The following is a 26,293-nucleotide window of genomic DNA, read 5'->3' as shown; positions in this document are numbered from 1 at the left end:
CCAAGCCTAAGTCTCGTGGCCTTATTTTTTTATTATTTATTTTTATTTTTATTTTTTCAGTCAACAAGAGATTATTTATAATATCGAAAATGACAATAACACCCACAACATTAATACAATTAATTATGTTAGAAAAATCTAATAGAATCACTATGTAAGAAAAATTTAGCAAATCTCAGATAACCGTACAAGGAAGAGCCTTGTTTTGTAATAAGAAAAAAAAGAAAAGAAAAGAAGCAAATAATCAATTTTTGTTATTAGCAATGATTAACCCCTAACCACTCATAGGTACACACAGTGATAATACTGCAGAGCCGACCTTATGTTTGGTCATTTTCCTTTGTTTTACAAAACACAATTGTGTCCTCCGCAGAGCTTTAAAGTTTTGGTATCGTCTTTTACTTTTCAAAACAAATTTGTGCCCCCCCAGATAGGGCATTACTTCACTATTCTGAGGCTGCAAAAATGAAAATTTTGCACCAGTGTGGGACAGATAGACTATGCAGGTCAAGAAGGCTACCTCTCTTTTTGAAATGAGAGAAAAAGTATCGTATGGTTTGACAAAGTGCCTGTTTGGTAGCGCTTTATTTTAGCTTTACTCAACTTTTAGATTATTTTGAACTATTTTGATGTGTTTAGTAGAATTTAAAATCACTTTTTGTAACTTAAATTAAGTCAAAAAAATGATTTTTGACTGAGTAACGGAAGGGGTGCTTTTTCCATTCAGCTTAAGCGGAAAGCTAATAATTGAGGGACAAAATTACTTAAATGCCCCTTGTTAATCTCAACTATTACCAAAAACCCAACTATAGAAATCCCATATTGTTAAACACTGTTCACTTGAGAGAGAGAGGAGAGGCGATTTTCAACGATAAGGCGATTTTCGACAGAGAGGCAATTTCCGGCAAACAAACTAGAGCTCTCTCTCTCTCTCTCTCTTTCACGAACTGGAGGCAATGGCTAGGACACGATCTGCTCCATCGCCACCTCCCGTCACCACAACTATCAACGACATGATCGCAATCTGAAAGCTTAACCACAATCACCAATGTGGTTCATCGCTTTGTTCTCTCTCTATCTCTCTTTTCGACGTTGGTTTGTCGCCATCGTGATCTGAACCAATGCCATCGTCGCGATTTACGTTGTTGTTGGTCTCTCTCTCTCTTTGTGCCTTCGTCATTGCCCCCCATCCCTCATCACATTCAGCCAGTGCGAAATGATCTCAAACCCTAACATCGCCACGTCGTCACTGTGCCTGCCGGAGCTAGGGTCTTCAGTGTTTTTTTTTCTTTTCTTGGAGTTAGTGTTTTTTTCATAAAAATAATAATAATAATAATTAAGCATTTTAGCCATCAATGGAATAAATTTTATATTAATTGATACTAATTAATAATTTTACTATTAATTGATGTCAATTAAGCTATTAATTGACACTAATTAATTTATAATGAAAAAATGAAATAATTTTATACTAATTGATACTATTAATGAAAATAATAGTTTTTGTAATACTAATTATATTAACTTTTATGAATGAAATACTTTTTTAAAAATTAAACTGAAAAAAAAATGACAAAATAATCATTTTTATATTATATAAGGGCAAAAAGGACAATTATACAATGAAAAATTATTTTACAGCTTATCAACCAAACACTACCCTACTGCTTAAATCCATAATTCCACAGTTGCCCTAAACAGATTAATAACTTATGTTCACAATTACAAGTTATAATTTGTTAAATTATAATCTATAATCACTTTTTCACAACTCTAACAAATGAAACCAAAAGTGTCACTTCTTTCTCTCTGTCTGAAAGTGTAGTTTTGAGAGAAGAATGGATCATCATGGAAAGAGGGCCCCACTCCTCTCACGGCTAGATTTCAATTAATTAGATAGAAGCCAGACTTGTACTAAAACTCTAAATCTTCTCTAAACAGTCATTAAAAAAATAATGGTTGTTCATGGTGAAGAACCTGAGTTTTCCCTTCGCAAGTGAGTTCAAAGTAACAAACATAGATATATAGAACTTCTATAAAGAAGAAAAAATTATGATTAGAAATGATAAAAAACTTTTGAGCTACTAACTCAAAGTAGTTGATCCAAGCTCGTATCATCGGCTCAGGTGTCTCCTATTGTGAAATTACAATTAAACACCAACATGACTTGTTTCCAAAACAAGCCATTTGAACTTCAGCTCAATCATACAAAAAATATAATAATAATAATAATAAATTAAAATGCAGGTGGAAAAGCAGGGACCAATAAAAATGAATATACAGATGGTACATTCAGATTGAAACAAGCCATGCAGAGAGAAAACTAGTCGAGATTTTCACAGGCGGCGGAAAAGAATTTGTATACAGAGATGGTACATTCTAACATAAGTCTACAAATTTTGGAAAAAATTCTCTGTGAAAATACTATTCCAGCCCAACATTCCTGACTCAGCAGGCAGGCTACAACAAATAACAAGTAAAGGCAACAAGTTGGAATTATCAGACAGTGAACGATTAGTTGAGGACGTTGCACTTGAAATAGAGCTGCCTTCTGACTTGGAGGTTGAAACCACTGTTTGAACCCTGCGCACAAGCAAACCACATGATAGTCCTATATATATGGCAATCTTGGACCACTGCCCAAGGCTGATTGTGTGAAATTACAAGCGAATACTTCAAGGAATAAGAACTCAACAACAAAATTTGACACAACAGTTGTTGCATACAACCCAGTAAACGCCTGAAAATGACGTCAATGTTTGGTTTGTAATCCAAAATGTTCCTTTAATATATTTTTGGAAGTCTTTCCAAACCCCTTGCCCACTTCTTCCATTTCCCTCAATTTTATAATTTCCCATTTTATCCGATCCTCCCTGTTACGGGTAGCCTCAAGCAAGGCATCTGGGTCATTTGATGATGAGTGCATTGAAAGTTCGAACCTCTCTTTGTCGAGCTGTTGATACAGGTTTAGAATATAGTTCTTTTGAGCACAAAGCCTTTCCTCTGCAATTTTATATTCAGACTCTTGTGCCTTTCTCAGAGAATGAAGAACCTGATCAATCTCATCCTCGAGTTTTAGAGATTCGATCCTGGGGTCAAAGTTTGTAGATAAAATTTTAGGTGAGCCTATTCCAAATTCTGGAGATTCCCTGCGATTTGTGACTTCCAGCGCATTATGCCCACGATCAGACAGCCCTCCTATCATCAAATAAAACTACTAGTAACCCAGGGCATGAAAGAAATACCATATTTTGAGTGACAAAAGAAAAGGGGAAAAATGAAATGAAAAACTTTGATTTATGCTCCGTTTGTTTGGGAGGAAAACATTTTTCCTGCAAAATATTTTCTGTTTTTTCTAGCATTTAATACAAGTGAAAACAACAATCAAAGGAAATGTTGGTTGTGGTCAATGAAAAACAGGTGGAAAATGCTTTCCATTTTTGAAAAGTGAAAAACATTTTCTAAACTAAAGTCTTACCAATGTCACCACATTGCCACCACCACCATCACCTTTGCTAACCCACCACCACCACCATCACTGCCAATTCCACCCCACCACCACCGTCGCCCCCGTCACCACTACCACCAGCACACCACCACTGCCATCACCATCACCACTCTACCGCTACCTCCACCCCACTGTCACGGCTGCCACTGCCACTGCCACCACCACCTCCACCTCCGCCACTGCCATCACCACTAATACCACCACCACCTACCCCACAACTCCCACAATCATCTCCCCCATCACCACCGCACCACCATTAATAAAACTCCTAATACATTAGTTTCAATGACACAACCAACATAGTAAAATGTTATGAAAGAATATTTTCTAGAAGAAGTTTTTTGTAGAAAATGTTTTCCATTGAAAAAAGTTTTCTACTGAAACAAACGGAGCGTGAGTGCATCCAGAGCTCCACTCAAAAGGAAGGGGAAAATCAGAGTGGGGGGACATTGCAAGGTTCTGATTGTATTAGAGTACCTCATAAATATAAATAAATAAACAAAACAAGAAATACAAAAGACATTTTGGCAACATATGAAAGAGCTAACACTACGCTTTTGTTCCATGGCATTGAGCCAAAGCCCTAGGTAAAGTTTGAGTTGACATTTCCTTAAATACAACAATATACATGTAAATGCCACGATAAAATTTATAGAAAAATAAATAAACAGATAATGAAAGTATGGAGAGTAAAAGACCGGACAATAACTCAGAGCATAGGAGGTTGGAGAGAAAAAGTACCTGCCGTAACTGCCGATATGTCTTCTGTTTTCCAAATATTTTCAAGGTAAGTCCCACTCTTAAGCTGGTGCAAGTATCAGATTGATCATACTAGTTTTAGAAACCCTAAGAAAATGAGGATAGACTCTATCAAGAAAAGACTAATTATAGGTCAGCAGTTTAGCGATACCTTTGCCATGGCCATTTCAATACGAAGCAACAAACTCTTTGCACTAGTTTTCTGTGAGCCACGCAAAACACAACTGCCAACATTTAGAATCTTCTCAATGTCATCTCGAGAATCAATAGATTCACAGGTACAAAAAATCTTTGTAACATGTGGAACAAGATCTGTCCTCATATCACAGCGCCGACAATAGTACTCAGCATCAAGACCAATGCTACCTCCAACTGTCCCAGCCATGTATGATCGAAGAGCACAGTCTATGTGAGCGACATGGCCACAAATAATGTTGTAACCTACCATAGCTTCGCATTTAATGAAACTGTAGCCTCCATAGGATGAATTAATAGTCTTACAACAAAGAATACAACAACAATCTCGACAGAAACTGGGTTCGCTGCAGCAAATATCGCAAGCCATGGGTTCCAAGGCAGAATCTCTTGTTTCTACTAAACTGTTGCACATTTTGTTACCAGCCTTGCAACCCACAGCTCCAAACTGAGAATCAGACCCCAACTGTTCAGATATCTCTTCAGGAAGAAGCGTAATGACAGCATTAAGCTCCTCTTCACTGCCTACACCACGATTCAGAAAAATAGTTTTTTTTAAAAAGCCCCAAGGCCAGAAGTTTTATGTGTGAATAAAATCATCCCAATTCTTGAGATCCCCAAAAGACACTATTGAATAATAATAGCACCGATACAGATGATGGTACAATGCATTCTCAAAAATATATGGGTGTACAAAAGCATTAAAAGACCATCTTTCCAAATGTCAAAGAAAGCTAGATCAAGGGGAAAAAAACAAAAAAAGTTAAGGTGAACAAAATGGATGTGGAAGGACAGATTTCCTTTTTTCTTTTATTGTTTTGCTTGTTCTCACGTAAAGAAATTCAAATTGACTTTAGGACTATGTTACATGAACTCGTGTATAAGTGTTAGGTTGTTATACGACTAGATTTCATATATTTTTTTAAAGGGTTAAATGATGTTACAAACTAAAAGAGAGCATTCTATGTATAAAATTGAAATATTAAGCATAAGTTATGATGTGGTTAGGCCTAGAAAGGCCATAACCCACTATGAACAACCCAAGCCTACCACTTAGGGCCCAAGACATAACCCAACTGATAAGACCCAGCACAGCCGGAAATCAACATGACATGAAGCACCAATGATACTCAGACACGTGGCACGTAAAGGGCAAGCCACATCAGCAGACAAAGATCTGCAAAGTTATTGCCACTGCACATCGCCATTAATGCAGCCTCACAGCATTTATTACGATAACACCTCTTTGTCGGGACGGCATGCCCTCACCCTGAACAAGGTAAGTTACAGCATAGACTTGGGGCCAAGGTGACAGAAAGGACGGGACAACGAAATGATTACCAAAGGATATAAGCAACCGTTGGAGACAAGAAGAATGTTAAACTTTCTATCTCTAATTCACATCTCTACATTTCACTTCTCCCTCTCTCTAACTTGCTCGTCTGAGGGTTCGCTGGGGGAACACCCCGTTCCCCGTTGAACTCTTGTGCAGGTTCTCAGGTGGGCTTGGCCATTCAGGTATCGGTTGGAGAAGCGTGGACCAGTCCGACCCATTCCCTCTGGAACCCGTTGTATCGTAACTGTATCATCAGTTGGCGCCGTCTGTGGAAACGCTTTGCTCCTCGCACCAGTTGTGTTCACTGTCGCCGGAGACCCTATTCCAATAACCCTTTCTCGCTACCCATCGAAGTGTATGGTCACGACTAGATCCATGGCTTCTCATCAAAATGCTGCCGACCACCAAGTCGACCCCCCCAATCCAAACAACCCACCACAATATTTCATTGAGCTTACCAACAGCATTAACCGCATGGCCGAGCAAAACCAAGCCCTGATGAATGCCCTACTCCAAAGAAGCCTTCCTATGCCCCCTCCACCACCTCCCGATATTCCTCCAAACTACGAACAAGCCCCGAGCCATACTATCTCGCAGCCTAATCCACCCAACAGAGAAGGCTTGCAACCCCTTCCCCCAGGTATGAACTTGCCACCCCCGAGGCCCACAACCATCGATCCCGACACCAATCCTTGAAGGAGACGCCAGCAGTGTCCAGCCCCCGTTGCCCTCCGGAGGTGACCACATCCCTCTCTGGGACGCGGAACTCCGAGCCATGAAGCTCCAACTCTAAGGGGTCATGGAGAACATCCAGCATAAACCCTCTACCACGGCAAACTCACCATTTGTCGCCTCCATCCGGGACAAACCTCTACCCCCAAGTTCAAGATGCCCACCATCGACTCTTTTGACGGTACGGCGAACCCAGTCGAGCATCTGGAGACCATAGAACCCTCATGATCCTCCATGCATTCCCTGATGAGATCATGTGTCGAGCTTTCCCCGTGACACTGAAGGGGTCAGCTCGGCTGTGATTTAGCCAGTTACCAGCAGACTCCGTCTCCACTTTCCAGCATCTCAGTGACTCCTTCCTCAGCCATTTTATTGGAGCCCAGCGCCAGTGATGCCCGGCAACCTAACTCCTCAACATTCGACAGACCGAGGGGGAGTCGCTACGCAGTTTTGTTACCTGCTTCAACACCGAGGCCCTGCAAGTAGCGGAAAATGATGACAAGGTCATCCTCACTGCTTTCATGGCCGGTCTACGGTCGTCCGACTTCCTTTTCTCCCTCTCTAAAAACCCCCCGACCTCCATGGCAGCTCTACTCTCCAAAGCCCAAAAATACATGAATGCTGAGGATTCCCTAGCCGCCCGACAAGATCCGATAACCAAAAACCCAACCCCCAGAGAAAAGAGAAAAGACTCAGAATCCAGAAACACCTAGTATAATAGCCAAACACCATACTATACCGACCGACCCCCCCGAGCTGACCGGTTGGCACCAGTCCGACCGCCCAGTCGGTTCGAGCGGTACACACCCCTTAATTCCCCCATGGAACAAGTTCTCAATCAGATCCAGCAGGACTACCCCCTTAAATGGCCCCAACCTTCACGAACCCCTTCCAATTGGAAAGGCCAGTCCAAATATTGTCGTTTTCACCAGGACCATGGCCATAACACCGATGAGTGCGTTAACCTCAAAGATCAGGTCGAGACCCTCATACGCCAGGGACGTCTTAGCCGGTTCACAGACACCCGCCCTCAACAGAGGCAAAGAACTGAGCCCCTCAGAAACAACCGTCGGCGCACCCCCCCGGTAGCCAGCCCAACCTAACCAAGGTCATGATCGCCCTCCACAACAACCTCGGCCGCTAGGCAACCCTCCCCCACCTGTTGGAGAAATCAGAGTCATTTCAGGCGGCCTTGCTTGTGGGGGACCATCCCGCTCGGCTTAGAGGGCAGAACTCAGGAAGATAAGGCAAGGCTCAGACAAAGCAGTTGCCACGGTCGATCGACCCTCCAAAGAGCCTAAGCAGTAGACCGAGCCTATTACCTTCACGGACGCCGACTGTACAGGCATCCGCTACCCTCATGATGACCCTCTCGTCATTTCTGCCCTCCTCTCCAACTACAAGGTCAGACGAGTTCTCATCGACAACGGCAGTTCTTCAGTCATCATCTTTCTCAACTGCTTTCGCCAGCTCAAAATTGGAGAGGAAAGTCTGTCTCCTCTCCAAATCCCTTTGGTCGGTTTCACTGGCGACCGGGTCACCTCCATCAGCTCCATCGATCTTCCCATCACAATCGGCGAGTACCCACGACAGACTACAAAGTTGCTCACCTTCCTTGTTGTCGACTACCCATCCGCCTACAACATCATCCTTGGCCGCACTGCCCTAAATGCCTTCCAAGCTATCACATCAACTTATCGCCTTGCCGTTAAGTTTCCCACCGATCTGGGGGTCGGGACTGTAAAAGGAGAGCAGACCGTGGCCAGGGAATGCCATGCCGCCTCACTAAAAGAAGTCAAGCTGAAGGAAGCCATGATCATTGAAGGACTTGACGTCCGGGATAAGGACAAGCTGGTCAGAGGGGAGCCTGTGGAGGAGCTCGTTGAGGTTCCCATCGACTCCACCAACCCGGCGAAAACCGCCAAAATCGGTAGCCAACTGTCCCCCCAAGTAAAGGCCGACCTTACTGCCCTCATGATTAAGCACAACGATGTATTCGCCTGGACCCACTCAGACATGCTGGGTGTTGACCCCTCATTCATAACCCATCGCCTCAGCATTGAACCCCATTTCCGACCTTACCGCCAGAAGCAGCGCATTTTCCATCCGCAGCGCAATACTCTCATTGCCACAGAGGTCGACAAGTTCCTTGAGGGACCTTACGTTGTGAAAGCCAGACCACGACCGGGCACTTACCGACTTCAGGACATGGAAGGTCAAGACCTCCCCCACCCTTGGAACGCTGAACATTTGAAGCGCTATTTTCAATAAAAGTTGTATTTTTGTATCGTCCAAAATGTTGTATTTTCTTTTGGACAATCTATGTTCTCATTTTCTCCTTATATAGTATAAATTTGTGACCCCATGGGCTACATTTTGTATAACAACAAGCTTATATCTCAACTATCTGTGGTATTCCAATAACGCTTTGGTTGCATCCTCAGCTAGACTGAGCATGAAGAGCTCGGCCAGACCGAGTCACAAAAAGCCTCAGCCAGACTGAGCACAAAAAGCCTCAACTAGACTGAGCATGAAGAGCTCGGCCCGACCAAGTCACAAAAAGCCTCAGCCAGACTGACTATGAAGAGCTTGGCCAGATCGAGCCACAAAAAGCCTCAGCCAGACTAAGCATGAAGAGCTCGGCCAGACCGAGTCACAAAAAACCTCAGCCAGACTGACCATGAAGAGCTCGGCCAGACTGAGTCACAAAAAGCCTCAGCCAGACTGAGTATGAAGAGCTCGGCCAGACCAAGTCACAAAAAGCCTCAGCCAGACTGACCATGAAGAGCTCGGCCAGATCGAGTCACAAAAAGCCTCAGCCAGATTAAGCATGAAGAGCTCGGCCAGATTGAGTCACAAAAAGTCTCAGCCAGACTGACCATGAAGAGCTCGGCCAGACCGAGTCAGAAAAAGCCTTAGCTAGACTGAGCACAAAAAGCCTCAGCCAGACTAAGCATGAAGAGCTCGGCCAGACCGAGTCACAAAAAGCCTCAGCTAGACTGACCATGAAGAGCTCGGCCAGACTGAGTCACAAAAAACCTCAGCCAAACTTAGCAGAAAAAGCCTTAGCCAGACTGAGCATGAAGAGCTCGGCCAGACCGAGTTACAAAAAGTCTCAGTCAGACTGACCATGAAGAGCTTGGCTAGACCGAGTCACAAAAAGCCTCAGCCAGACTGAGCATGAAGAGCTCGACCAGACCGAGTCACAAAAAGTCTCAGCCAGACTGAGCACAAAAAGCCTCAGCAAAATTGAGCATGAAGAACTCGGCCAGACCAAGTCACAAAAAGCCTCAGCCAGACTGAGCATGAAGAGCTCGGCCAGACCAAGTCACAAAAAGCCTCAGCTAGATTGAGCACAAAAAGCCTCGGCTAGACTGAGCATGAAGAGTTCGGTCAGACTGAGTCACTTAAAGCCCCAGCCAGGCCGAAGCCACCATTGCGACTTCATGAACATAAGCACAGTGGCCATATTTTCTCACACTCACTCTGCATTGAATTTTTCTTACAAGTTAAAATTCACTCTGCATTGAGTTTTCTCACTTTCACTCTGCATTGAATTTTTCTTACAAGTTAAAATTCACTCTGCATTGAGTTTTCTCACTTTCACTCTGCATTGAATTTTCTCACTTTCACTCTGCATTGAATTTTCCTTACAAGTTAAAATTCACTCTGCATTGAGTTTTTCTCACACTCACTCTGCGTTGAATTTTTCTTACAAGTTAAAATTCACTCTGCATCGAGTTTTTCTCACTTTCACTCTGCGTTGAATTTTTTCTTACAAGTTAAAATTCACTTTACATTGAGTTTTCCTTACATTTTACACTTCACAATAATTTATACATTTCAGATGTACAAGCAAAAACAATGGACTGAAAACACAACTCAAATTTTATTTATTCACAAACTTGTACATAAGTTCATTACAGCATTTCAAAAAAAAAAAAAAAACAAAAACAAAAACAAACACACAAAAACAACTCTAAGTACAAATTGTGTTCACTTCAAATTATTCCTCCTCACTGGAAACGAGGTCTTCTTCTTCAATACCCTCAACCAGGGGGGTCTGGGCCACATCGTCTTCGTCAATTTTTACCCTACTGAGGTCTAAGTCTAGGAACAGCTCTTCAGCTTTACGCTTGAACATCTTCCAGCCACTGTCCCAGAACTCAGCCATTTCGTGCTTATAGAAGTCTGACCGCTGGAAGCTCTCAATAACTTCTGCCTCAGTCCTGTCCCCAGCGATTGTTCCCGACGAGCTCGCCCCCCCAGACATTTCCCTCGCCAAGCTGCTGGCGACTGCGGCATCGATCGCCATTTGAAATTCAGCAGACCCCTTAAACTGCTCAACTGCTGCGACGCATAGGTCAGGGTATGCCGCCCTTTTAGAGGCGGCCTTGGTCTTTTCATCCTCCAGCTCCTTTTGCAATCTTCACGTCCGCTTCATCCTTCTCTTTGATCTGCTGGGCGCGCAGTTCTTCATTATTGATCATTGCCTCTTCAAACCGCTCGGTGGCGACCGTGCAGGCATTTTGAGCTTCCCCTAGCTTCTTCTGCTCGCCAGCCAGTTGGAACTCGAGTGACACTACCTTGCGGCGTTCGTCCTCCAGCTCCAACCCGACCGCCAACAGCTCAGCATGGGCACGATCGGCAACATTGCCCTGCATGATCGCCAATACTTTCATCTTTTTGCCTTCTCAGCCTTCTGCCAACCCCTGGCACACGCGCTTCGCGCAGCCCTCTTCCAGCTTGCACTCTCCTTCTTGAAACTTGCGAGCTGGGCCATGGCCTCCTCCCACTTGGCCTTTGCAGCCGCTGCCTTTCTCAGCAGAGCCCCTGCTAGGGTGGTTGCCTCCATTTGAGCAAAGCAGAACCCCCTTAGCAGCTCAGCCTCATTGAACCTGGCTGCAGAGCGCACGGCTCCTTCGTCCACCACCCCCAAAAGAAGATCTGCAGCCGTCCTGGCTGGGCCTCCTTCTCCCTCCAATCGCCCAGAAACTGCTGGAGCATGGTAGATGGCATACTTTGGCCTCACCCCCTCTCCTTGGGGCGCAGGACCCCCCTGGGGCTGTTCTTCTCCCCTCGTCTCAGGGCTAGTTGTCCCACCTTCTACTTGAATTTCAGGAACGACCTCTGCGACCTTCGAGGCGATCCCCACCACTACTGGGACGACTGTCATGACCTCCGAGGCGACCTCCACCATTTCTGGGGCACCCACCCTTCCTGAGGTCTGCCCTACTCCCTCTTCCTCTGCCTCTGCCTCCTTGGCTATGGGGGTCTCCTCTGCCGTCACCTCCCTCCTCTTCTTCAAGGCAAGTTCCTCCTCACTCCTTCTCACCTTTCTTTTCTTCTTCCCCACACTGCCCATGTCCTGGTTAGCCCTCTGTTTTAAAGGATCAATCGGGCGTGGTCGTGGCTCAGATTCACTCAAGTCTTTTTCCCCCAGCGATTTGGAGCGCGGTCAGATCCTCTCCCATGCGATCGGCTTATGCGGTCAGTCTTCCTGTGCCTCTTTGAACTTACTAGCTTGGGCGAGGATAGTCCTATCCTCCGCCTCTTGTGCCTTCATTCTCGCCTTTAATTCCGCCCGGTCGAGGTCTCTACTGTTCGGTTGAGGACCCAACCCCGCCACAAACAAGGCTGACGGCTGAACAAGCTCGTCCCACTTGGCCCCCTCATTCTCCCGCCATTCCTTCACTATCTGTTAAAATTTACCATCACCTACCACCAATTTACAATCACCTACCACCACCTACTCCTCACCTACTACACTCACCCTCTCCTATATAATGAGCCACTCACCATTTGTAATATACACAACATTCAATACATCAATCAATAATACATCATTTTTTTACATGGTATCAGAGCAAGGTTAAGAATTTAGTATTTTTTTCGCGTCACCGGCGGGCGGCAACCTCGCCTTGGCCGCCCGCCGGACCTCAACCTAGTCCGCTTATTTTCTACACATACCTTCACTCCGCTGCCAGAAAGTCATAGCTGAACTCTTCTCTGCCTCACACATATTTGTTCATCAATGGCGACATCGAGCCACCATCTTCTCATCCATTACAAGCACCCACTCAATCTCAGGCAATGTGCCATGCAATGTGCAAAGCAGTCCTCCCATCCAAGTCTATGCTATTTACATCAATACCATCGTCCAGCAACTCCTGGACTCCCTTCACGTCACCATGGCAGACGACCCAACGATCAACTTTAAGAACCCAGCATGCCGTGCCAACTCAGATCGTCCTAGTTTGTCTCGCTGGCATGCCACTTTCCGGTCTCTGTGCTTCCTAGTCCACCGGGCACGTTCACTCCCCCATACTCCTCCACTGCAGCATATGGCGGACCTCCAAATCGAAACATCACGGTGGCCTTCCGCTTCAGCTCCTTGTTTTCTGCCTTTAGCACACTTATCTCTGCTCGCGCATCCTTATACATGCGTTGGAGCAGAGCCAGTTGGCCGTTTAAATGCTGCACCTCATTTGTCCTACTCTGCAGCCGGTGCGACAAGTTTGTGACTGCCGTCATCGTCTCCACACAGGACTTCAAAGTATACTGGTTAGCCTCCACATCCGTTTGCACTGCCATTTTTTGCTCCACCGACTGCATCGGAAAGTTCAACGGAGCAAACCCAGTGGTGTTTGGTTGAGGTTCACGGGACACCGCACCAGTTATTTCTCTTGTGGACTCGTTAAGGTCTGGAAAGAGAGTGAGCAGACCACGGGAAGATGAAGCCATTTTCTGGGCAACAGAGTGTTACAGAATATCTCTCGCAACAGAGTGTTACAGACTCTCTCAGGAATATCTCTCAGAAAACGAAGAGTTTTTCAGAGTGTTACAGAATATCTCTCGCAACAGAGTGTCTCTCTCAGGAATCTCTCTCAGAAAACGAAGAGTTTTTCAGAGTTTTTCTAGCAGGTTTTTTTGTCTCTGCTTCCAAGCCTCAGCCTCAGTTTATAAAGACCCTGACGAAGAGGCAGACACGCGCATCATGCGCCTCTCGGTGCTCGCCGACAACTTGGGCGTGCCTTTTGATGGCACGCCTTTTTATGAATTGGGCACACCTTTTGAGGGTGCGACTTTTTAAGGGTCCGACAAGACTCTGTAAACTGTCCCGACATAGATTCCGGTTAGTTTCTACAAGGGTCCGACAAGACTCTGTAAACTGTCCCGACATTGATTCCGGTTAGCTCTTTTATGGGTCCGACAAGACTCTGTAAACTGTCCCGACATTGATTCCGGTTAGCTCTTTTATGGGTCCGACAAGACTCTGTAAACTGTCCCGACATTGATTCCGGTTAGTTTCTACAAGGGTCCAGCAAGACCCCATAAACTGTCTTCTACAACGGTCTGACATGACCCCATAAACTGTCTTCTCCAACGGTCCGACATGACCCCATAAACTGTCTTCTACAACGGTCCGACATGACCCCATAAACTGTCTTCTACAACGGTCCGACATGACCCCATAAACTGTCTTCTACAACGGTCCGACACGACCCCATAAACTGTCTTGTACAATGGTCTGACACGACCATACAGTGTCACCTATCCTCTTTTATTTTTATGTATTTTCTTGTTTTGTTACTCTCTCCAAACTCAAGTTGGTTAGTTTCTATCCTCCTTGAGTTTGCGGGGGGCTGTTAAAATTTACCATCACCTACCACCAATTTACAATCACCTACCACCACCTACTCCTCACCTACTCCTCACCTACTACACTCACCCTCTCCTATATAATGAGCCACTCACCATTTGTAATATACACAACATTCAATACATCAATCAATAATACATCATTTTTTTACACTATCTTCACCCTCTCCTCCGCTGCTGCCCCCAGTCTTGGCTCCATCGATTTGGTGGGCACTTTCCAAACTGTACGCACCCCAACCCCTCCATTGGCGGACACATAGAACCACCGCGACCTCCACTCCTTGATCGATGACGGCAGCCCCGCCACCAACCCCTTCCCTGCTGCTGCCTACAGGGTAACCCAAGTTTCCTGCTGCCCTGACACCTTGTAGCACGCAAAAAACTCGTCCACTGTCATTTCAGCCACCTCATTTGCCTTCAGCCACGCACTCGCACAAGCCAGCAAGATCTTCCACGCGTTGGGCATTAGCTGGCCTGGGGCTACCTTCAACCGGTTCAGTACATCCACCACTATCCGGGGGAGGGGCAACCTTAACCCTCCCTTCAGCGCCTCCTTGTACAGGGCGAACTCCTCCGGTTGAGCATCAGACGCCCTCTCCTTTGATTCCGGCAGTTTCAACTCTATCTCTGCGGGGATCTGGTACTTCTCCCGTATCCCCTCTAGCTCTTTCACGGTAATGATCGACTTATCAGCCTTTGTATGCCAATGATCTGGCTCCACCTAGCTTATCGGCGTTGGGGCAGCCATCATGGTGGAAGAATGAGATCGTACCGCCGGCTCCCCTACCCTCTCTATTTGCCTCTCCGCCCTGTACTGCTCCGCCAATTCCACCGCATCGTCATCCCTAAGTGGATCAACCCTGGCGATTCCAGCTTCTTCTTGGGCCATTTCTGTGGTGTGTCTACGAATAGCTTCGGATATGGGCGCAAGGAAATTCAAAAAAAGTCGCAGAGGTGTATCGTCAGCAACAAAAGAGTTAACACTTGGAATGTTTTGATTTTTTGCAAAAAGGTAAGTAAATCGAATAATACCAAAGACCCAAGGCTTGCCCGTATTCCAAGGGTCACAATTAATTTTCGCCAGTTTGAAAACTTTTCAAAAAACTCCGCCAAAACTGTCTTTTCAACACCCACAATGACCTATGGTTTCACTTCTAGCTCAACGCCTAACCTTCCTCACCACGAGATGTTGCCACGTGTACGACCACGATTCACTGCCTCCTCCCCTTACCTTGTCTTTTCCACTTCAAATCACTACGTGACACGACGCCTCTCGAGCCCCGCGCCCTCCCACCTTACCCTTCGCAGTCGGCCCCTCCACTCGGCCACCTTTCGTGGTCGGCCCTCCTCATGGTCGGTCCCTCCGCCCGACCACCCTTCGCGGTCGGCCTTCTTCATGGTCGGTCCCTCCACTCGGCTACCCTTCGCGGTCGGCCCTCCTCACGGTCGGTCCTTCCACTCGACCACTTCTGGTCGGTCGTTCCTTTCACTCGACCTTTAACCCCCATCTTCCTTATTATTCCCTTCGTTGGACTAAAGCTGCACTTGGGAATGGAGGACTACTGATGTGGTTAGGCCTAGAAAGGCCATAACCCACTATGAACAACCCAAGCCTACCACTTAGGGCCCAAGACATAACCCAACTGATAAGGCCCAGCACAGCTGGAAATCAACATGACATGAAGGACTAATGATACTCAGACACGTGGCACGTAAAGGGCAAGCCACATCAGCAGACAAAGATCTGCAAAGTTATTGCCATTGCACATCGCCATTAATGCAGCCTCTCACAGCATTTATTACGACAACACCTCTCTGTCGGGACGGCATGCCCTCACTCTGAACAAGGTAAGCTACAGCATAGACTTGGGGCCAAGGTGACAGATAGGACGGGACAACAAAATGATTACCAAAGGATATAAGCAAACGTTGGAGACAAGAAGAAGGTTAAGCTTTCTATCTCTAATTCATATCTCTACATTCTACTTCTCCCTCTCTTTAACTTGCTCGTCGGAGGGTTCACTGGGGGACACCCCGTTCCCCGTTGAACTCTTGTGCAGGTTCTCAAGTGGGCTTGGCCATTCAGGTATCAGTTGAAGAAGCGTGAACCAGTCCGACCCATTCCCTCTGGAACCATCGTAACTGTATCATCAAGTTATATAGTAAAATCGACATGTCAGATTAGGCATATCTAACATATATGATATAATCCATATCCTTAGCAAAATGTTGAGTGCCCAACAAGGTTATTTCATAAATTTAGAGGAGTCCATTTAACATAACTTTACAACCTTTAATTTTTTTTAAGCCCTGTTAACAAGCCAAAGATGATTTGATGAAATAAAATAGTAAGAAACAAATTCTCTTTACAGAACTAAATGTATGCAATTGCTTAATAATATATCGAAGAAGCCAAGAAAAAGAATAGTAGTAAGAAAGAATGTAATATTCAAGAAAATTTTCCAGTCACATAATCTTTGTTTCACAAGGAGGCTTTTTTTTTTTTTTCTCTAAAACTATACCTACTTGAAAATTAACAACTTAAAAGGAACCAAAAACTACGCCTAATTGTAATAAACAATACCATCCTTCCACTGAATGTTCCGTTTCACAGTACATAAAAATTGGAAACCCATAATGGATGTAGGATTATAAAAAAAATACTTTAAAAACAAGCATAAAAGAAAAATAATGCCGGTCTGGTTGTATACAATTTACTTAGAAAATATGAAGAAGAAGAACTCCGAAAATATGAGGAAGAAGGAATATATTTCTGTTATATTCAAAACTTCTTATCTTACAAGACCAAATGACACTCCTTATATAGGAGATATTACAAACATCATCATAACCCATTATATGCCACTTACATATTATATATTACCACTATCTACCACTATCTTATTATATACATGCCACTATCTACCACCAACACCACTATCATATTTTATACATACCACTATCTACCACCAACACCACTATCATATTCTATACATGCCACTATCTACCACCAACACCACTATCATATTATATGCATGAACACAATTTCCAGCACTCCCCCTCAAGCTGGTTTGAAGATATCTTTCATAGCCAGCTTGCTAGTCAGCTTATCAAATTGCTTCTTGTGTAGTCCCTTCGTTAGCACATCAGCTAATTGTTCACCTGTTGGAAGGTAGGTCATACAGATTATGCCAGCATTGATTTTCTCCTTGATGAAATGTTTATCCACTTCTATATGTTTTGTGCGATCATGTAGAACTGGATTATGAGTTATAGATATAGCTGCTTTGTTGTCACAATAGACCTTCATAGGTGTCGGGTGAGAAAGCTTTAATTCTTCAAGAATTCTTTTAATCCACATTACTTCACAGATTCCATGGGCAACAGCTCTGAACTCTGCTTCTGCACTACTTCTAGCTACCACATTCTGTTTTTTACTCCGCCATGTAACTAGGTTCCCACCTACAAAGGAGCAGTATCCGGATGTTGATCTCCTGTCTGTAACACTTCCTGCCCAGTCTGCATCTGTGTATACTTCAACTTGAAGATGTCCATGTTTCTTGAATAGTAAGCCTCTCCCTGGAGTTCCTTTCAAATATCTTAAGATCTTATAAACGGCCTCAAAGTGCTCTGCCCCTGGTGAGTGCATGAACTGACTTACCATGCTGACTGCAAAGGCAATATCAGGCCGCGTATGAGACAAGTAAATCAATTTCCCTACAAGTCGCTGATATTGTTCTCTCTCTTTGACTTCTTCAGCCTTAGCAGCTTGTAACTTCAAGTTAGGCTCGATCGGAGTCTCCGCCATCTTACAACCAAGCATACCTGTTTCTCCAAGGAGATCAAGAACATATTTTCTCTGATTAACGAATATACCTTCCTTGGATCTTGCAAATTCCATTCCGAGGAAATACTTGAGGGCTCCCAGATCCTTAATGTGAAATTCTTTTGCGAGTTTCTCTTTGAGGGCTGCTAACTCTGCTTCATCATTACCAGTTAAAATGATGTCATCAACATAAACAATCAAAATTGCAATTTTACTGTTTTTTGAATGTTTATGAAATATTGTGTGATCTGCTTGACTCTGCGAGAAGCCACAACTGATAACTTCCTTCCCAAAGCGTTCAAACCACGCTCTTGGTGATTGTTTGAGTCCGTATAATGACTTGTTCAATCTGCATACTCTGTCACTTCCAAGTCTCTGCTCAAATCCCGGCGGTAGGCTCATGAACACCTCCTCTTCAAGATCACCATTGAGAAATGCATTTTTAATGTCAAGTTGATGTAGAGGCCAATCTGAATTTACTGCAAGAGATAACAGTACTCTGATGGAATTTATTTTAGCAACAGGAGCAAACGTCTCCTGATAGTCAATCCCATAAGTTTGAGTGAAGCCTTTAGCTACCAGTCTCGCCTTGTATCTCTCAACGCTTCCATCTGCGTTACATTTTATCGTAAACACCCATTTACACCCAACTGTTTTCTTGTCTTTGGGTAGATCAACTATCTCCCAAGTACCACTTCTCCTTAAAGCATTCATCTCCTCCATGACTGCTAATTTCCAATTCGGATCATCCAATGCTTCCTGTATATTCCTTGGAACAAACAAGTGTGAAATCCTAGATGTGAAAGCTCTATGGTTTTTAGACAGTCTTTGATAGGAGAGGTAATTTGCAATAGGATGTTTAATGCAATTTCGGACACCTTTCCTAATTGCTATAGGTACATCAAGGTCGGAAATAGAAGGAATAGGATTACCTAAAATTTCGATGCCAGAACTCGGGTGGACATTCAGGTCATTAGGATGGACATTCGGGTCATTATTCCTCAGATGAAATCGCTTCCTAGTATAAACCTGAAGCTCAGGATTTAGATCATTTTGTAGTACTTCTCCCCCTAAACAAGAATCTTCTTGACTAGGCACCATAGAACTTGGTTCTCCTAAGTGATCATTATCAGACAGATGTGGTTTTTGTGTAGGATAAATGACATTGGGGAGCGGGATAGAAATATCCCAAAAACGGTCTTCTACTCCACTTGTCTCCCCCTGAAGAGAAGTGTTGGGGAAATAGGATTTTGTTTCCACAAATGACACATCCATACTCACATGAAATTTCTTGTTTTGAGGATCGAAGCACTTATACCCCTTTTTGTTTGAGGAATAACCCAAAAAAACACATTTTATAGCACGGGGGTCAAGTTTTGAACGAAATTGACTGGGAACATGAACATAGGCAGTACATCCAAAAACTTTGGCGGGTAAATCAGAAAACAACCTCGTGTCAGGAAAAAAAGTTTTGAGACAATCAAAAGGTGTTTTGTATGTTAACACCTTTGTAGGCATCCTGTTTATCAAATACGAGGCTGTTAAAATTGCTTCACCCCATAAATATTTAGGAACATGCATGTAAAACATTATAGCACGTGCTACTTCAAGTAGATGTTTATTTTTTCGTTCTGCAATGCCATTTTGTTGAGGGGTATCCCGACATGTAGATTGATGAAAAATCCCCTTTTTTTCCAAAAACTCACCCAACTGCTCATTGAAATATTCTGTTCCATTATCAGAATGTAAAATACCAATTTTGGTTTGAAATTGGTTTTCAATCATATTGTAAAAATTTGTGAATAAATTTTTCACGTCAGATTTTTTATTCATCAAATAAATCCAACATAAGCGGGTATGGTCATCAATAAATGTAACAAACCATCTTTTACCAGAAAGAGTAGTGATTTTAGAAGGGCCCCAAACATCACTATGAATCAAATAAAAAGGTTTTGAAGCCTGGTAAGGTTTTGGCAAATAAGTAGAGCGATGAAATTTTGCAAAAATGCAACTTTCACAATGAAAAGAAGAACAATCAATCCCTTTAAATAATTCTGGAAATAAATGTTTCAGATAAAGAAAACTAGGATGTCCTAGCCTATAGTGCCATAGCATTATTTTTTCTCGAACAGAGATTGAACTGGTACTATTAAAGCTCTGAGCTTTTTTATTACTAACAGGTACTTCATCAAAGTAGTAAAGACCTTCAAGCATCCTAGCACGCCCAATCATCATCCCCGAGTTCTGGTCCTGAAATTCACAATGGGATTCAAAAAATGTAACACGACAATTAGAATCCTTAGATAGTTTACTGACAGACAAAAGGTTACAGGCTAAGTTGGGGACGTGAAGAACAGCATTGAGATTAATTTTCTCAGTTAGTTTAATAAGTCCTTTTCCTGCAATAGGTGAAAAACTACCATCGGCTATTCTGATTTTGTCATGACCAGAACAAGGGAAATAGGTACTAAATAAATGGGAAAAACTAGTCATGTGATCGGAGGCACCGGAATCTATGATCCACGGAGAGAAGTTTAGGCAAGAGAAGGCTTTAGGATTTCTACCTGTTTGTGCCAACAAAACACTAGGAGTACCGGTTGAGGAGTTGGATTTTATCAGCTTTAAGAGTTGATCAATCTGCTCTTTGTTGAAGGGACCTGAATCGGCTTCATTAGCGGTAGGAAAGCCACGATTCTTCTCTCCTTGTTTGCTGCTTTTCCAGTTGACAGGTTTGCCATGAATCTTCCAACACGTTTCGCGTGTATGGCGAGGCTTGTTGCAAAAATCACACCAGACCCGTGGCTTATCATCAAACCTGCGCTGGTAATTTGCAGCCTTGTTGGCCGCAGCATCGCTAATTAAAGCAGAAATTTCAATTGATTCACCATTACCTTTTTTCTTAAGCATGACGCTCCTTCGGCTCTCTTCCCTTCTGACTTCGGCAAATACTTCGCCAATGGATGGGAGAGGAGGTCTGCCAATAATTCTTCCTCGCACTTCATCGAACTCAATGTTGAGGCCGGCAAGAAACTTGTAAATACGGCTGTCTTCCACAGTTTTCTTGTGGTGGTTGCAGTCGTCAACTGATTTCCATTCGTATGTGTTGAAGATGTCAAGATCCTGCCACAACCTTTTCAACGAATTGAAATATTTGGTGACGGAATCATCTCCTTGACGAATCTCTCCCAACTTCAAAGTTAATTCGAAAACTTGAGATTGATTTCCTAGGTCAGAATACATCTGACTAACATTATCCCACAATTCTTGTGCAGTAGTATAGCACATGTAATTAGAGCTTATATCCTCCTCCATGGAATTGACCAACCATGTCATAACCATGGAGTTTTCAGCGTCCCAATTGTCGAACAGCGGATCATTAACCGCAGGAGCCTTCTTGTCACCAGTGATGTAACCGATCTTTCCTTGCCCACGGATATACATCCGGACAGATTGTGACCAGCGGAGAAAATTATCACCATTTAGGCGGATGGTGGTGATTTGGACAGAGTGAGAGTTGGACGTTTTCACCGGAATGGCAGCGGCAGGGGTTGAAGTGGTTCCAGACGTGACTTCCGACATGGCTATGACGGTTTTAGGGCTGCTGTGTTTTTTGTTGCTCTGATACCAACTTAGAAAATATGAAGAAGAAGAACTCCGAAAATATGAGGAAGAAGGAATATATTTCTGTTATATTCAAAACTTCTTATCTTACAAGACCAAATGACACTCCTTATATAGGAGATATTACAAACATCATCATAACCCATTATATGCCACTTACATATTATATATTACCACTATCTACCACTATCTTATTATATACATGCCACTATCTACCACCAACACCACTATCATATTTTATACATACCACTATCTACCACCAACACCACTATCATATTCTATACATGCCACTATCTACCACCAACACCACTATCATATTATATGCATGAACACAATTTCCAGCAAATTTGCAACACAAGAAGTACATCAGCAAGAATTTTCTACCATTGCCTAATTTAGCAAAAACTCATAACTCCATGGCTGGAGCAAAAAAGTGGATTCTTGGTCAGAGCAAGCTGCCCTATATTTGCTTAATTGCAAATATAGAAATTTTGAAGTAAATCATCCTCCAAATTGACAAATACAAAAGAATGAAAAGGGAAGGGAAAAAAAAATTCTTTAACCAAAGCTTTAATGGTCAACTCATTGTCATCCACTCCCACAAACTATCATTACAAAATGATTCATATCAAGAAAGTGATCTTGCAAACTCAATTCCATAATTACAAGCAATAAATGTTGCTCGTGTCATGGCAATCATGTTGGGCCCCATAACATCAAAGGGCTAAACCATTATAGCTGAGTCCTTGGATTATACCACTCATACTACCAAGGGCTAAACCATTTTGAACATCAAACCATTGGAGGAGGTAAAGCTGTCCCTCATAATGGGAAGGTACAAAGAAGAACAAATATCTGATCACAAGACCACATAAGTAAGGTATGCAACATATTAAAACAGAAGGATGTTATTCTTTATATAGTGTTTGGTTTACTGGAATGAAATAGAATTGAATGTAATGGTCATTCCTTAACCTCCCTATGGAGTGACTATTCTCTTTCAATAGTGAATAATGATTCCATTTGTAATACAAATTTTATCATTTTTTTAATGAACCTAACATGAGAAGGGATATTATCATGGAATGATCATTCCATTCCATTTCCTTCCAGTGAACCAACTAGAGCATAAAAGATTAAAATCATAATAGCCTGACCTTTGTTCACATGTAACTTTTTTGCAGGAATCTTCCAACTGAATGAGGCAAAAAATGCATCAACATCAGCACCAGGGAATGATGCCCGGACGAAATGTTCAACTGAAAGCTTACTCGCAAAACCACCTCTCTTACGCATGGGCTCTTGAAGACGCTTGGGAAGATACAAGTATCTATCCAAAAAGCAGCCAGAATGTGCGACTCTCTTCCCCACCTTCCAACTCCACACATCACCAGGATTTGGCCAATCTTCAGGAGCATATGGCAAACCTTCACCTGAATCAGTTGCAGAAACCGGATAAAGACGAAGCCCATTTTCCTTTACTCCAGCGGTGCTTCCGTTACTTTCAATAGGATTGTCAATCTCCATAGATTCCTTTCCTGTGCTGACAAGTAATTAGGGCCGCTGAACTGTATCCATGGTCATTTGGATATCATTAGCTGTAACCAAAGTATAATTACCAACAAATATTACAATTTATGAAGAATACTGCTCTTCTTTTTTCTAATTTTTTAGAGGTTATTTTGCAAATATAGAGTTGTGGATACGTATGCAATGATGCTCAATTCCTTCAAATGCAATGAAGTAACCAGATAAAAACTCAATAGTTTTGTTTCAGAAAATGCGAACCCAGATCAGCAAATAATTGTAAAAACCAAATAAAAGAACAAAATTTCCTCCTCCAAACGACATAGGCTACACCACAGAGAGTCCTCAAGTTCAAATGTTTTTATTAAAAGACTAGTCAAAGCCTGGTAAATTTCGAGGCACTGAAAAAAATTGGATAACTCAGATTCAGAGATTAGCTGATTTTATTTGAAAATGAACAGAAGGTACGGAGTAAAAATAAAGTGAACCCAAGGTATTATCTTTGTCATGCATAAATAGCTTCCATGTATATATATATATATATGAAAGACAAAGTCTGCATTAGGCGATTATTTTCAATTAGTATGACAGAGTAAGCTGGCATTAGGCTATTAAACTATCAGTCGTATCAGTTAAAAGTGCAAGAATGTAAACAAAAGGTGGATGCATTATATGTAAATATTAATCATTACAAATTTACAAACGATTTCCATCAATCGCAAAAATGGAAACCTGTTGTTGACATTATTGATATTATGATTATTATCAGCTAAATTTAGAATATGAATAAAGAGAGACGATAAACAATATCAAAGTTACTTCCATGCAAATTATCATTATTACCAATTAATGTAAACGTCAAAAATAGGAAGAGGGGGGGGGGGGGGAGCCAATCTAAATATTATCCAATAATAACAGGAGTAAAATTAAATTTGAAAGAACTGGACATAATTATGAACATTCTAAAAAGTTAAAACTTAACTACTATTAACTACTACATAGATATAGTGCACAGTACATGCTTTAAAAGGTATAAATATATATACAAATATTGGGTGATGGGTGCCACTGAACAACGCATACGATTTTTTTAATCATGATAGTAAACTTGGGAGTCACGCTACAAATATTATAGTCACACTAGAAATATTGCACATCATTGGCTAAACTGTGTGAATGTGTTTTTACAAATCAGTCATCCATTTTATTCAAAAAACAACTATCTTCTATCAACATAGATACAATAAAAAAAATAAGCCATCCATCCTGAAAAGTGCAGCAACAAACAGGTGCAACAAGCACAATTCATGACAGGCAACAGGTCAATAGCTCAATAACAGTAATTCAAATGGAAAGAGAGGATATGGAATAAAAATAAAATAAAAAAAATTAAAAAAAAAAACAATTTTTTTTTCTCTACAAAATATTTTCAACAATTCTGCTAGCTCAATGAGATTTTAACACAAAACAATAGTCTCTCCAAACCTAAGAAGCATGGATGCTTCTAAGAAGATGATGTATCGGTGTGAGTTGGACACTTCTCGACACTTGTTGTTGGACACAAGTCCAAATGTGTCGCAACTATTTTTTTTATTTTAATCAAACACGTTTGGACACTTTTGGAGGATACACGTGTCCATCGCTTATACATGCATAAAACACATTACAAGTGTAAATTGCTTATGCACACATGATCCAAACCTAAGAAGCATGGATGCTTCTAAGAAGGTACTCATTAAATACTTCTCAACACATGTCGGGCACATGTCAAAACGTGTCCTATTATCATCATTAAATTTTTTTAAATCAAACACATTTGGAAATTTTATGACACACGTGTCCATCATCACTTGTACATAAATTCATTACATTATCGCTTTTACACACATGAAACATATTACAAAGCATGAACAAAATAATTTACAATCCAATGATAAACAAAGTAATACAAATTTATCCATTCTCCTTAAACGTTAAAAATTCAAATTATGTTGCTTATTTTTATTCTTATATATATAGTTTATAATAAAGATACAAAATTATATATATTTTGCATATACCTACATATGTCATGACCAGTATTTTTTTATTTTTATTTTTTTCTCTCTAAATTATCATGTTGGTGTCCGTGCTTCTTAGCTCCAAACAATCAAAACAACTTCAATGCAACAATCGAATGATAATTCATAGAGAAAGAGTTTACCTGAGAAACTTTTTCTTTGTTGACCAAGGCTTAAGAGGGAAAATAAAATTAGGGCTTGGACTCAAACTTGGGAGAAAATCAGTCTACCTGAAAATTTAAAAAGACAAAGAAAAATAAAAAATAAAATTCATAAAATGTAAATAAAATTATTTGAGACTCGAAATCGCACTCTGAATAATGCATTACAGTGAAAAGACAATCATGCCCTCTGCTACTCTCTCTCTCTCTCCCTCTCCCTCTCCCTTCCAAGATCACAGTCTCAAAGCAAATGCACAGTGAGAGAGAGAGAGTACAAAACCCAGAAACCCAAAAGTTTGTTGATCAAATCAGTGAGAATCAAATTCAGGAAAACCCATATTGACCCTTCAAAAAATTTCAATGTTTTTGTGTATGGAATGAGAATGAAAACACAGAGTGGTTGAGAATGCAAGATTCAGCATCAAACAACAATGAATCAATCAACAACGAACCAATACAGGGTACAACACATGAAGATCGAAGAGTGGGGAAGAGAAAAATGAAACCTTTCTGTGCTTGGGACTGAGCTGTCTTTCGAAGTTGCGCTTGTCCTAAAGGGAGAGAAAATCGAAGATGTGTGTGCGTCTATCTGTCGGACTCTGGACCGTTGGATTGTCTGCCCACTGTAGGAATGAATGTGCGAATAACTAGGGCTGGAGATCGGAAACATAAATCCCAGATAATCGATTAAATTTTTTATTAAAATTATGTGAAATTTATCCAAATTAATCACATCAATACGAGAGTTTTGATAAATTATTTGGTATCTTCAAAATAACTCTGACAAATCGGCCAAGGTGGCTCAACTTTGGCTTTAAAATAATTTTTTAAACTCGCTTGAATTTGACTTATTTAGGGTATTTCAGTATTGCATCAATTTTTTTATTAAATTTAAATAAAATAATT

General features: G+C 42.1%; 1 protein-coding gene across 21 annotated transcripts; it reads right to left on the bottom strand.

Moving 5' to 3' along the window:
* Positions 1–2,266: 2,266 nt before the first annotated feature.
* Positions 2,267–26,172, bottom strand: LOC114312294 (CDPK adapter, putative (DUF1423)). Of its 21 annotated transcripts, none has more exons than XM_028258507.2 (6): positions 25,894–26,172; positions 25,370–25,456; positions 22,797–23,177; positions 4,419–4,987; positions 4,250–4,313; positions 2,267–3,198 (listed from the first exon to the last, which is right to left on the bottom strand). In XM_028258507.2, the coding sequence occupies exons 3-6, from the start codon at positions 23,164–23,166 to the stop codon at positions 2,753–2,755; spliced, it is 1,449 nt and encodes a 482-aa protein (XP_028114308.2). In that variant the 5' UTR covers positions 23,167–23,177; positions 25,370–25,456; positions 25,894–26,172; the 3' UTR covers positions 2,267–2,752. The 21 variants fall into 21 exon arrangements, with proteins under 21 accessions (XP_028114308.2, XP_028114303.2, XP_082736084.1 ...); XM_028258502.2 differs by having other exon boundaries at positions 22,797–23,207; positions 25,894–26,090; XM_082879958.1 differs by having other exon boundaries at positions 2,267–2,583; positions 22,797–23,207; positions 25,894–26,090.
* Between the last annotated feature and the right edge of the window lie 121 nt (positions 26,173–26,293).

The sequence above is a fragment of the Camellia sinensis genome, chromosome 7 (genome assembly GCF_055761805.1).
Source record: "Camellia sinensis isolate YWXY chromosome 7, ASM5576180v1, whole genome shotgun sequence".
Taxonomy (NCBI): Eukaryota; Viridiplantae; Streptophyta; class Magnoliopsida; order Ericales; family Theaceae; genus Camellia; species Camellia sinensis.
Note: the sequence above shows the minus strand (reverse complement) of the source record. Positions and strands in the feature narration are given on the sequence as shown.